At 36.2% G+C, this 14382-nt stretch overlaps 2 protein-coding genes across 2 annotated transcripts in view; both read right to left on the bottom strand.

Annotated features, from left to right (window-relative positions):
* LOC145775898 (RNA polymerase II elongation factor ELL2-like) overlaps nucleotides 1-2128 on the bottom strand; it is a 38669-nt gene extending 36541 nt beyond the window's left edge. The window contains exon 1 of the mRNA XM_082587298.1: nucleotides 1870-2128. Coding sequence (XP_082443424.1) covers nucleotides 1870-1992 — 123 coding nt within the window. The 5' untranslated portion in view covers nucleotides 1993-2128. The remainder of the gene's footprint in view (nucleotides 1-1869) is intronic.
* LOC145775955 (malectin-A-like) overlaps nucleotides 1-14382 on the bottom strand; it is a 232060-nt gene that overhangs the window by 103005 nt on the left and 114673 nt on the right. The gene's annotated exons all lie outside the window — the stretch shown is intronic.

Here is a 14382-nt window from a genome sequence, read left to right as displayed (position 1 = left end):
AAAGATTAAAGCGTAGCAAGTACGGATGGGTAATTTGGAATTGGATCTTTGCACACATGTCTTAAACCAGGGGTCACCAACCTTTTTTGCATGCAGGCCACTTTGGCGCTTAGGAGAGCTGTGGCGGGCCACACTAATAAAATTTTAGGTAGGTTGACTCTTATGCTAGAAAAGAACTCATTTCGTACCCAGTATTCAGCATTACATGTTCTTAAATCTTAGAATATCTTAGAATACCGCAGCAACAAAATCAGTCAAACAATGCTACTGCCAGGCCAAGCTCCTTTCACAACACTTTTGACTTCTTTAACATTGCCAAATGAACGAGGCCACTTGTTTTGCGCACGTACAGTATAGCGAGGCGAGCGGTTTCATCAGAATATTTATCGCCAAGCAAAGACTGGCGTTGTCACTTCGCTTCACAAAAGATATCTTGCAATTAACAGTTTCAGTAAACATGGAAATGTTTGACACATCAGAATACAGGCAACAATAGTGACCTGCAAACATATCAGCAAAAAATAGGCTCCAATAACAGGGAGAAAGAAATCAGACACCATGAAACAAACGCTTGTGGAAATCACCGAAAAAACGTTTCTATCGTAACTCATGAACAGTGTTCCCTACAAAAAAGCAATGAGTTGGTTTTTCATCCTTTTTGTGAGAATCTATAAAACCGCCTTTCCTTGATTATTAGACAATTGTCACTTGCGGTGCTTATCAGCATGGCAAGAATTGTTGATTAACAACATTTTGCAGTACTAAGCTAAATATTTTTATTACAGAAAAAGTCTTTAAATTTATATATATAATATATAATATTTTTTCCAATTTATTATAAATCGAGTTGGCACACTGACCTATTTTGCCAACAAAAACTTGCATAAAGGAACACTGCTTGTGAAATCCAATAACGATGAAACGCACACTAGTGTTTACATGACATTTACAAGCTTAAAATAAGCAACCCTATGCTCACAGACATTTTCGAAATTCGAAAACAGACGTTTTAATCAACCACTGGGACAGTGTGGCTGGACATCGCATTGGAATAACTTTAAATGACCCTAACTAGAACTAAAATCTGATTGGAAGGTCAGTGGAATCGTATGCAAAGCAAAAATATGCTTCCCGGAAAGTATTTTTGCCTTCATGCTGTTTAACTCCTCAAGAAAAGTATTTTTGGTTATATATACTTGTGCGCTGATACCTTCTGCGGGCCGCACAAAACAGCATGGTGGGCCGCATGCGGACCCGTCTTAAACCATTACGGCATCGCCACATTTTTCTTTTGTTGGTTATGCCACTGTATTTTATTTCCACAATATTGTTTCTTCTGCATTCCAACAAAGAAAAATAAATATACACAGTGTAGAACGGCAAAAATGTACGTTTTAATGGGTAGGCTATAATCTGTTGTTACAAACAAAATATAGACTTTAGTTTGCGTTAGCTTATGGCAGAAGAATATGGAATCGGATTCGATGTAGACCTAATTAGGTTACTCTAGCAGGCCTCTAAGGTAAGCTGTCCATTTTTTTCTTGCTGAGACTTTAGTTGAGACTTTTTCACTGACACTTGACTTACCGGTACTTACTGCTTGACCACTGCTTTTTTTTGGTTGAGAGTTTATTTAATTAACTTCTGTCCTCTATTGTTAATCATGAAACAACATTAGATATAACCTTTTTTTCTCTTTAGTTGAGATTTTTTCTCTTTAGTTTAGTTGAGTGAAGGCATAAAACAGCTTTGAGATGTCTTTTGTCTTTAATGCATTAGCAATTGTTTTGCGGGTCGCACAAGATTCTTTGACGGGAGGCAGGTTCGCCACCTCTAGTTTAAATAAATAATTATTAGTAAATCACTAACCAATTCATCCTGGTAAACCTCGATAGCACGTAACGCTGAATCTGTGAGCTTCAGTTGGAGAACAGTCTTCTTTGATGTTTCTTGCTGAAGAGAGTAACCACCTTCATGTAATTCTATAGGCATTGTATGATCTTTTGAATTATCAGTCTCTGTCAGTGTTGCTGTTCACAATTCAGTGTTAAGTTAATTGCCAATGTTACGGCCAATGGCCTAAACAAGGCAATTAATCTTATCCTGTTTGTATGATACCTTATAATCAAATAAGTTGTCTGAAAATATACATCACACTGTGCTGTATTATAACTATACTAGTTGTTTACTGTATGTGATTGAAAGATGAATAAGCACTCTGCTTTACAACATCTCATATATTATTATTATTATTATTATACCATAATTCTTAAAGAAAATACGTATTATTACGTAAACATGAAAAATTGTATTACACAACACACTTGTTTTATTTTTGATCCAATCATGTGATAGTGCTTTGAAATAGATAAGGGATTGATACCATACCAGCACTTATTAAAATGAAATAATAACAGTGGCATATAGGTGTAAAACAATTTTCAAATTGATTTTGGTTACCGTACCTGCTACCAGGTGGCTAGAGTGTGAAAAAAAAGGAAGGTGAAAAGCGACGGTATGGAGGTGATAAGGCGGAATGGATATGGATTTTTTGACAAATTTACTGTGTTTTTACAATAAAAACATTACACCAATGTCGAGTGATCGATATAAGGCCCGAGGATGACTTAAAACTCATCAATTCGCATCAACTCAACTAAAATTTTATCTAACTATATAAAGTTTAAGGCAGTGGCTATTTGACCGGCGCCGGTCTTTGAATCTGAAACACTATTTGACCGTCATTACGTCATTGTCCAGTCACTTTTTTTCTTTTTCTCTTTCAAAGCAAAAGATGAGAAGCGCGCATATAAGTTCTGAATCCAACCATTTTATTCAACTCGTTACGTGGCGCGTGTGGTACGTCGCCGCTTCCTATTCTAGAGGGACTGAGTTCGATACTACCCAGAAGCGTTCTTTTTTTTAACTAAATTTTGACCCAAAGTGCATTTTGTTGAGAGCAAAAATGTATTGCTTCGTTCGGTAAACACGGTCACATCAATCAATCATTTTATTTTTCGTCATTAACGCGTCCGGGACGAAAAAGATACTAACTACAAAAATCGATACATATAGACCTCCCAGCACGTCAATGAACGGGAAGACGTGGCAAAACCTTGAAAAGTTTAAAACGTGCCTGAATTGAAAAATTATGTAGGCTATATACCGTATCAGTAGTTAGCACGGCCACAATCGGAAAATTACCCAGAGAAATTCTCAAATTCCAGCAAATTAAAAAAACTCTAACTTTATTACTCACATTTGAAAAGACATAAAAAATAATTAAAAACTGACTAAAAAATGCACTTCGTGTCAAAATTTAGTTAAAAAAAATAAATAAAAAAAAGGAACGCTTCCGGATAGTATCGAACTCAGTCCCTCTAGAGTCGGAGGCGGCGACATATCGCATGCGCCACGTTACGATTTGAGTGAAATGGTTGGATTTAGAACTTATATGCACTTCTCGTCTTTTGCTTTGAAAGAGAAAAAGAAAAAAGTGACTGTATAGTGACGTCATGACCGGTCAAATAGTGTTTCAGATTCAAAGACCGGCGCCGGTCAAATAGCCACTGCCAAAGTTTAACTTGCATCAACTCAACTAAAAATTTATCTAATCAAAGTTTAACATTAAAAATATGAAACCTTTTGTTAATTGTCTTTTTCAATGCTATTGCATTGAATAAAGTAGGCTACCCAAGTTTATGTCGTATTCAAATGTACACAACACGACGCGATACTTTTGGTACCTTTCCATGCCAACGTTCCCATTTTGGGAACATAAATAAAAAACAAACAAAGCAATAAAAATTTTACTTTTTTTTCATAAAATATTCGGTGCTCTTCCACAAGACGCCCTGTTGGTCAACTGGACAAAATGATGACCAGGGCTCTCACAAATGAAAACCAGAAAATCCCTAAAGCTATGTCAAAAAATCCCTAGATGGCATGCAAAATCCCTAAACAAAAATAACGCGTTATATTGGATTTCAAATGAAATGTAGCCCACTGCATTTCCTTTTATTCAATCGTTTCAACACTATTTTCAATTTGGCATGCATATGATGCACACAAATGTATTATATGATACCGGTAGCTACATTTCACTGTCACAACATCAGGATAGTCTTTCTTTAACAAAGCAACTACACTGTTGCTGCCAAACATTACTTAGTCGGCTGCATAGCCGAGTGGTGAGAACCCTGGAACGACGTTCGAAAGAGCGCCGGTTCGACACCGCTCAAGAGCATGCGGCTGTGTCTTTGGCAAGACATTTGAAGGCATGCCTGAAGGTGGACACGAAGATTGGCTTCCTTGCCTTCCGTCCACTTAATCTACGGTATATCTTCAACCACCAGGTGTAAGCCTGGATACCACAAACAAACAAATTACTTAGTAGTGTCAGATGAGTATCCGACAATGTTGCACATTGGTATGCCTTTGTCATTCAGTGACTGCTTGATTGCACTATATTATATGCCTTTTGCTGTGCTGTTATTAACTTCTACAAGGTCAAGGAACTGGGTTTAACACACATTATCCACTCCGTTAGCTCAGTGGTTATGCGCAGGGCTCAAGATCACCTGGTGCTTGTTCGACTTTCAGGGTGTGCGCTTGAGCAACGTATTTCGCGACTGCTTTCCGTTCAGCGGCACCTAGTGAATGGAATAATTCCCCGGCAACAACACTTCAACAATCGGAAAACTTCACTCTGCCAATCTCGGTAACCAACCCTGCGTCAAGAGCCTCTACAGTCTACAAGTAGGCCTACCACTATGCGAAACTACCAGGAATAACCAATCGTGGCTTTGTCAGTCCGAGGATAAAGATTCAAAACCAACATACCTTAGACATCACAAAATACTACAACGATGCCCAGTTGCTTTGTGGATGAAACATCCGTAGTTTCATCCGGTAGGATGCTGAATTTTGTCTTTATTAACGTGCATATCAGTTTCTTAGCAAAAAATAAACCAGTTCCTTGCCTCACAACATTGGTGCACCGGACAAAATGATGACGTCACACACATTGGAATGGACTATTATGAGGGAGGAAGTGCGGGGTGGAAATGCAATGAAACACACCAGAAAGAAATTGTCTCCCATTTATTGATTTGTTGTTCAATTTAAAGAAATTTGCGATCGTTGAAAAGCACAAGCATAGATCTAACTAACTAAGTTAATACCAAGTCCCAAAATACTATTAGCTCCATCTGGTGGCTACTTAAACTTGACCAAATTCAAACCATTATCAAAAGTTTATTTGCAATGATAAAAACATTAAACGACAACCAATTAAAAGAACATGTTACTGCTTATTGAAGTGCTAACTTTCATTTTTATATCTTATTCAATATGCGCGCAATCGTTGTTCGAAGACAGCCCCCCAACGAAGCTTTTGCCCAATGCATTTCAATGGCGAATCGATCGTCTTCCAGTTCACGCCCTGCATGTTCACGATAATTAATTGTCTTCCATTTACTCATTTTTTTGCTCAATTTCAACAGATTTGCTATTGTTGAAAAGCACAAGCATAGATCTAACCAACTAAGTTGATACCAAGTCCCAAAATATTACTAGCTCCATCTGGTGGCCACTTAAACTTGACCAAATTCAAACCATTATCAAAAGTTTATTTGCAATGATAAAAACATTAAATGACAGCTAATTAAAAGAACATGTTACTGTTTATTGAAGTGCTAACTTTCATTTTTATACCTTATTTAATATATGAGCAATCGTTGTTCGAAGACAGCCTCCCAACGAAGCTTTTGCACAGTGCATTTCAATGACGAATCGATCGTCTTTCTGGATTCACATTGCGTGATCGCGATGTAATTAATTGTCTCCCATTTATATAGAAAAAATGCTAAAGTCATAGAAAAGATTAGGATCAGGCACACAAATAACCTAATTGGTGGTGTAATAGCTTGTCCGAGTCAAGTAATGTAACAAACACTGATCAATAGGAAAGCGATGTGTGCTCTAGAGCGGTGTAGAACTTTGATCCTTTGGGAGGTCGTGGAAGAATTGTTGTCACTCGGCCCTCAGTCGACATCAACAGGAAAAGCTCGGTTAATGAAGCAAGGGATGTCAGCTCTAAGTGCAGGAGCCAGAAAATTGTTCCTATTTGGATGGAGAAACCTCTGCAAATAATAAAAAGCAACAACAACCAGCGAGACAGTGGGTGCGGATTAGAGATGTAAAAAAACGTTTTTTTTTGTTTTTAAAAAAAACGAGCTCGTTTTTTTTTGTTTTTTATCGTTTTTTTTGTTTTTTTATTCGTTTTTTTTGTTTTTTTACCTATTTTGACATTAAATGTCACAATATGCAGCACTTAGGGTAAACTCATTGCAATAGCGTCTCTTTCAACAAAGAAACAGTCTCATAACTCGTATAACTTATTTCAAATCAGACTATATGTCTGGTATATTGTTTCATTGCAATTTTGTAGCTCTCAAGTCTCAACACAGGAGCCATAAACATTTCTCATCGTCTCAAATAGTAGTAACAGTGTTCTATGGTTGGCACACCTCAAGTATTGTCTGTAATTTGGTTCAGCCAGTTGTTAAATGCAGTACCACACTCGTGTACAGCTTCGAAGCCATCTGGCATTTTGGTTAATGGGCATGTTAGGACTAGGTGGTCAGTGTCCTGTTTCTCTGCTTCACAAAGGCACTTTTGACCAGCACACCACACCTTTTCTAGTACAACGTCAAGAGTTGTTCCAGTTGATGTGCATTTGGTGCAAACTTGATGAAAACCACACAAGCGGTTCTCGAGTTATAAGTGAAATAATCTTAGCCACTAGATGGCTTCATAAATAAGGAGCAATAGAAAAACGGCAATATCTCAAGAACCGCTCAACATATTTGCATAGTTTTAAGCTCTACCCCCATGTTTTCTGGGTGGGCTATCTGTTTATGAACATTAAAACAAGTTTTGGCTACTGCTTTATTAGATAAAAAGAAATTAACCTCTTTAATTGTCGTTACGCACCGATAAAACCATGATGCGTAAATTCAAAAAAAAAAAAATTATTTGGTAGACTAGAGGAAAGATTGATGAAAAGTTTGGAAAAAGCAGTGTAGTGCTAAAGTCCCAACTTTTAGCCCAAATCACATTTAAATGTAGTGAAAGATGGAAACATTTTGATGTTTTTTATTTTCCCTGAAGAGGTTCAATATTCCTTTGTGATGTCATAGTCATGTTTGTTTTTCCCTTACCATTGTGCTGTCATAGACATGTTTAAAAGAAGTATGGTTGCACTTAATCCATCCAATTTGAACTAGTTTGCAGGACTTTGAAACTTTATCACTTTTCTGTTTTTGCCAAACTTTTCGTCAATCTTTCCTCTACACAAAAAAAAAAAAAATTAAAGTTATGCATCATGGTTTTATTGGTGCATAACGACAAGAGGTCAATTTCTTTTTATCTCAAAAAGTAGTTGGCCTAGTTCCCAAATAAAATAAGTTTTCATCTTTGATGTTTGTTTTGTATTTTTATCCTGCATTGCGGGAATATGGGTAAAACTTTATACTTGTCAGGAAAAGTATTATGAAGCATTTATTCACTATGTGAACACTGAGCAGTGCTGAAAAACTCCACTTTAAAGGAAAAATTTCTTCATTCAGGGTTGGTAGTTACTACTACTAGCAATAGTCAACATGGGTGGTGGGCATTTGAAAGGAACATTAACCTAAACCTTTTCTGACCAATGCACTTACTTTTGACGACTAAAAATATCAGTGATAAGATCTCTTGCATTACGTCACAAATGATCTGCAAGAAGCATCAATGACAAAGTGTCTAAGACCTTACAAGTTACAACACACGAAAAGAATACTTCTGTTTCAACATTTATAAAGCATATTAAGCTAGATATCAGTTAAAAAGCATGTTTAAACAAGCTATTGGCAATAGCTTACATTAGTAAATTACCTCAAACAAGGTAATGTGTGCTCTGAATACTGCCATCTTGTTTTTGCCAAAATTTCGTCAACCCATTGAGTGTGTAGCCTACAAGAATAACCAGTCCCGGTGTACTAACATCGCAGGCTAACTTCCATAAAAGGAAAAAGAAATTAACTCATCTACATTATGTCATGTATCAAATTGCATTAATTCAATGTTTGTCAGGTCTACTGCCACAAACATGCTTGAGAATGAAGAAGAAAGCGAAACAACGTAGGACTAGGCTATGCAAAAAACATATGCTGCTGCCAAGCACAAACACTTAGGAATTTCAGCACAACCATAAAACCATTTTTACTTGTTTAACGTTTTTCAAGAGCACTGTAATGAAACTAAACTGCAAATTGTAAAAAATTTGCAGCATTTCCAGAAAAATATGAAAAAAAACAAAAAAAACAAAAAAAAAAAAAAAAACGAGTGTTTTTTTTGGCCCAAGTTTTTTTTGAAAAAAAACACTTTTTTTTTTTAAAAACAAACGGTTCGTTTTTTTTGCATTTACATCTCTAGTGCGGATACTTATGTTTTGTTCAATGCTTAGCCAAGAAATTTTTTCACAACACTTAGGCTAAGCCTAATAAACCTAAGCTTAAATATGGATCAAAGGTAAGTAACGAAACCGTAATAAAATGACTTGGGCTTGCATTCTCGTGTTCTTTCATTACCACACGAAGTCTTTTTCCTAAAGGCATCCGTGTGTGTAAACAAAATGATTCATAGGTCCAAACCTTAAACGTTGACACACAAAAATCATGTTACAAACGTAAGTTAGAAAAATTATTTTATTTCATCTGACATTGCACTTTTGTTAGCCTAGTTTGTTAGATCGATGCTTGTGCTTTTCAACGACAGCAAATCTGTTGAAATTGAGCAAGAAATGAATAAATGGGAGACAATTAATTATCGTGCACATGCAGGGCGTGAACTGGAAGACGATCGATTCGCCATTGAAATGCATTGGGCAAAAGCTTCGTTGGGGGCTGTCTTCGAACAACGATTGCGCGCATATTGAATAAGATATAAAAATGAAAGTTAGCACTTCAATAAACAGTAACATGTTCTTTTAATTGGTTGTTGTTTAATGTTTTTTTCATTGCAAATAAACTTTTGATAATGGTTTGAAATTGGTCAAGTTTAAGTAGCCACCAGATGGAGCTAGTAATATTTTGGGACTTGATATTAACTTAGTTGGTTAGATCTATGCTTGTGCTTTTCAATGATAGCAAATCTGTTAAAATTGAGCAAGAAATGAATAAATGGGAGACAATTAATTATCGTGCACATGCAGGGCGTGAACTGGAAGACGATCGATTCGCCATTGAAATGCATTGGGCAAAAGCTTTGTTGGGGGGCTGTCTTCGAACAACGATTGCGCGCATATTGAATAAGATATAAAAATGAAAGTTATCCCTTCAATAAACAGTAACATGTTCTTTTAATTGGTTGTCGTTTAATGTTTTTATCATTGCAAATAAACTTTTGATAATGGTTTGAATTTGGTCAAGTTTAGGTGGCCACTAGATGGAGCTAGTAGTATTTTGGGACTTGGTGTTAATTTAGTTGGTTAGATCTATGCTTGTGCTTTTCAACGATAGCAAATCTGTTGAAATTGAGCAAGAAATGAATAAATGCGAGACAATTAATTATCGTGAACATGCAGGGCGTGAACTGGAAGACGATCGATTCGCCATTGAAATGCATTGGGCAAAAGCTTCGTTGGGGGGCTGTCTTCGAACAACGATTGCGCGCATATTGAATAAGATATAAAAGTGAAAGTTATCCCTTCAATAAACAGTAACATGTTCTTTTAATTGGTTGTCGTTTAATGTTTTTATCATTGCAAATAAACTTTTGATAATGGTTTGAATTTGGTCAAGTTTAAGTGGCCACCAGATGGAGCTAGTAATATTTTGGGACTTGGTATTAACTTAGTTGGTTAGATCTATGCTTGTGCTTTTCAACGATTGCAAATCTGTTAAAATTGAGCAAGAAATGAATAAATGGGAGACAATTAATTATCGTGAACATGCAGGGCGTGAACTGGAAGACGATCGATTCGCCATTGAAATGCATTGGGCAAAAGCTTCGTTGGGGGGCTGTCTTCGAACAACGATTGCGCGCATATTGAATAAGATATAAAAATGAAAGTTATCCCTTCAATAAACAGTAACATGTTCTTTTAATTGGTTGTCGTTTAATGTGTTTATCATTGCAAATAAACTTTTGATAATGGTTTGAATTTGGTCAAGTTTAGGTGGCCACTAGATGGAGCTAGTAGTATTTTGGGACTTGGTGTTAATTTAGTTGGTTAGATCTATGCTTGTGCTTTTCAACGATAGCAAATCTGTTGAAATTGAGCAAGAAATGAATAAATGCGAGACAATTAATTATCGTGAACATGCAGGGCGTGAACTGGAAGACGATCGATTCGCCATTGAAATGCATTGGGCAAAAGCTTCGTTGGGGGGCTGTCTTCGAACAACGATTGCGCACATATTGAATAAGATATAAAAATGAAAGTTATCCCTTCAATAAACAGTAACATGTTCTTTTAATTGGTTGTCGTTTAATGTTTTTATCATTGCAAATAAACTTTTGATAATGGTTTGAATTTGGTCAATTTTAAGTGACCACCAGATGGAGTTAGTAGTATTTTGAGACTTGGTATTAACTTAGTTGGTTAGATCTATGCTTGTGCTTTTCAACGATAGCAAATCTGTTGAAATTGAGCAAGAAATAAATAAATGGGAGACAATTAATTATCGTGATTTTAAACGCAAGAAGAAGAATCGTGATCACGCAGGGCGTGAACTGGAAGACGATCGATTCGCCATTGAAATGCATTGGGCAAAAGCTTCGTTGGGGGGCTGTCTTCGAACAACGATTGCGCGCATATTGAATAAGATATAAAAGTGAAAGTTATCCCTTCAATAAACAGTAACATGTTCTTTTAATTGGTTGTCGTTTAATGTTTTTATCATTGCAAATAAACTTTTGATAATGGTTTGAATTTGGTCAAGTTTAAGTGGCCACCAGATGGAGCTAGTAATATTTTGGGACTTGGTATTAACTTAGTTGGTTAGATCTATGCTTGTGCTTTTCAACGATTGCAAATCTGTTAAAATTGAGCAAGAAATGAATAAATGGGAGACAATTAATTATCGTGAACATGCAGGGCGTGAACTGGAAGACGATCGATTCGCCATTGAAATGCATTGGGCAAAAGCTTCGTTGGGGGGCTGTCTTCGAACAACGATTGCGCGCATATTGAATAAGATATAAAAATGAAAGTTAGCACATCAATAAACAGTAACATGTTCTTTTAATTGGTTGTCGTTTAATGTTTTTATCATTGCAAATAAACTTTTGATAATGGTTTGAATTTGGTCAAGTTTAAGTGGCCACCAGATGGAGCTAGTAATATTTTGGGACTTGGTATTAACTTAGTTGGTTAGATCTATGCTTGTGCTTTTCAACGATAGCAAATCTGTTGAAATTGAGCAAGAAATGAATAAATGGGAGACAGTTAATTATCGTGTTCTCAAACGCAAGAAGAAGAATCGTAATCAGGCAGGGCGTGAACTGGAAAACGATCGATTCGCCATTGAAATGCATTGGGCAAAAGCTTTGTTGGGGGGCTGTCTTCGAACAACGATTGCGCGCATATTGAATAAAATATAAAAATGAAAGTTAGCACCTCAATAAACAGTAACATGTTCTTTTAATTGGTTGTCGTTTAATGTTTTTATCATTGCAAATAAACTTTTGATAATGGTTTGAATTTGGTCAAGTTTAAGTGGCCACCAGATGGAGCTAGTAGTATTTTAGGACTTGGTATTAACTTAGTTGGTTAGATCTATGCTTGTGCTTTTCAACGATCGCAAATTTCTTTAAACTGAACAACAAATCAATAAATGGGAAACAATTTCCTTCTGGTGTGTTTTATTGCAATTCCACCCCGCACTTCCTCCTTCATAATAGTTCATTCCAATGTGTGTGACGTCATCATTTTGTCCGGTTGACCAACAGGGCGTCTTGTGGAAGAGCACCAAATATTCTTAGTTAGACTAAAAACTACAATATACAAAAAAATCACGAAGAAATAACGAGAGGAAGTTTTCTCCACCTGTAAAGGGTTAAGAACAAGGAAGCAGCTGACTCGATGACTCATACCGTACAGTCTTTCGCTGCTTCCTGTCTGTTGTGGTATCTAGATGGTTATGGTGCTATTCTATTCATGTTGAACCATAGGCATACAAAGCCGAGCAACGTTATCAAATTTAACATATTAAAGATTATTATATTTACAAAAAACACAAAACTACGCAACAATTAAATATCGAACGTTTTCGACATCCCAAGATGTCCTCTTCAGGAATAATATACATACAACTTAACTGCATCTGAATAAAATACAATGGTTAACTAAATCTATAAACAGGAAAAGACAAAAACTGCACAGTACTTCTGACTAGCTCAAACTCAACGATAGGCTCCAAGAGAATCAAAGGCAACTGCATCTAAAGATGTTAAACAGGTGTTTAGTTAACCATTGTATTTTATTCAGATGTAGTTAAGTTGTATGTATATTATTCGTGAAGAGGACATCTTGTGATGTCGAAAACATTCGATATTTAATTGTTGCGTAGTTTTGTGTTTTTTGTAAATATAACAATCTTTAATATGTTAAATTTGATAATGTTGCTCGGCTTCATATGCCAATGGTTCAACAAGACAAACTCTCTATCGAAGCTGTATTATTCCATTCATGTTGTGTATAATTGTACCGTGCTATGCTTGCAACAGACAAAATAAACGTTTCTCTCTCTCGCTCTCTGCTCGACGTCCGCTACAGAGTGTACAGACTAAAATCCCAAAGTGTCATCACTAATAACTAAACCTCAAATCGGTGCAAACACTCCCTTGACCCTGAAAAAAAAAATAAAAAACTTTTCCAGTGTGACCAGATTATCGAATAGATTTGTCACGACGACGACGTCACCAAAATTACACTTAACATTTTCAAATTTTATAAATCGACGGGTAGAAGTGGGCACTAGCTTGCTACTGTTGCAGCGCCGCTACTTTTTCGGTAACGATAGAGTAGCAGCGCTATATTTTGTTGGAGTAGTAGCTGCAGTAGAGGGGCTGCCTTTTTTAATGTGCTGGCAGTGGACAGGCGCTAGGCTGCATCTTTTTATGTTGCTCTTCTGCTATCAAAGTGAAGTTTAATGCCAATTTTAATGTTTTTTCAGTATACGCAGTAAATACAACACCCTATACCTAATATTGCTGCGATGGAAAGATTTTTTTTTTCGTTGGAAAAGGCGTGCTGCAACTAGAGATGTAAAAAAACGTTTTTTGTTTTTTTTTTAAAACGAGCTTGTTTTTTTGTTTTTTATCGTTTTTTTTTTTTGTTTTTTATTCGTTTTTTTTGTTGTTTTTTTACCTATTTTGACATTAAATGTCACAATATGCAGCAATTAGGGTAAACTCATTGCAATAACGTCTCTTTCAACAAACAGACAGTCTCATAACTCGTATAACTTATTTCAAATCAGACTATATGTCTGGAATATTGTTTCATTGCAATTTTGTAGATCTCAAGTCTCAACACACAAGCCATAAAGATTTCTCATGGTCTCAAATAGTAGTAACAGTGTCCTATGGTTGGCACATCTCAAGTATTGTCTGTAATTTGGTTTAGCCAGTTGTTAAATGCAGTAGGCCCTACCACACTTGTGTACAGTTTCGAAGCCACCTGGGATTTTGGTTAATGGGCATGTTAGGACTAGGTGGTCAGTGTCCTGTTTCTCTGCTTCACAAAGACACTTTTGATCAGCACACCACACCTTTTCCAGTACAACATCAAGAGGTGGTTCCAGTTGATGTGCATTTGGTGCAAACTTGATGAAAACCACACAAGCGGTACTCGAGTTATAAGTGAAATAATCTTAGCCACTAGATGGCTTCATAAATAAGGAGCAATAGAAAAACGGCAGTATCTCAAGAACCGCTCAACATATTTGGATAATTTTTAGCTCTACCCCCATGTTTTCTGAGTGGGCTACTGTTTATGAACATTAAAACTTTAGCTACTACTTTTTGAGATAAAAAGAAATTAACTTCTTGTCGTTACGCACCGATAAAACCATGTTGCGTAACTTTAAATTTTTTTTTTATTTGGGTAAAGGAAAGATTGATGAAAAGTTTGGCAAAAGCAGTGTAGTGCTAAAGTTCCAACTTTTAGCCCAAATCACATTTAAATGTAGTGAAAGATGGAAACATTTTGATGTTTTTTATTTTCCCTGAAGAGGTTCAATATTCCTTTGTGATGTCATAGTCATATTTGTTTTCCCTTTATCACACCATTGTGCTGTTTGTTTTTCATATCTTTATCCTGCATTGCGGGAA

Source organism: Aplidium turbinatum, chromosome 1 (assembly GCF_918807975.1).
Source record: "Aplidium turbinatum chromosome 1, kaAplTurb1.1, whole genome shotgun sequence".
NCBI lineage: Eukaryota > Metazoa > Chordata > Ascidiacea > Aplousobranchia > Polyclinidae > Aplidium > Aplidium turbinatum.
Note: the sequence above shows the minus strand (reverse complement) of the source record. Positions and strands in the feature narration are given on the sequence as shown.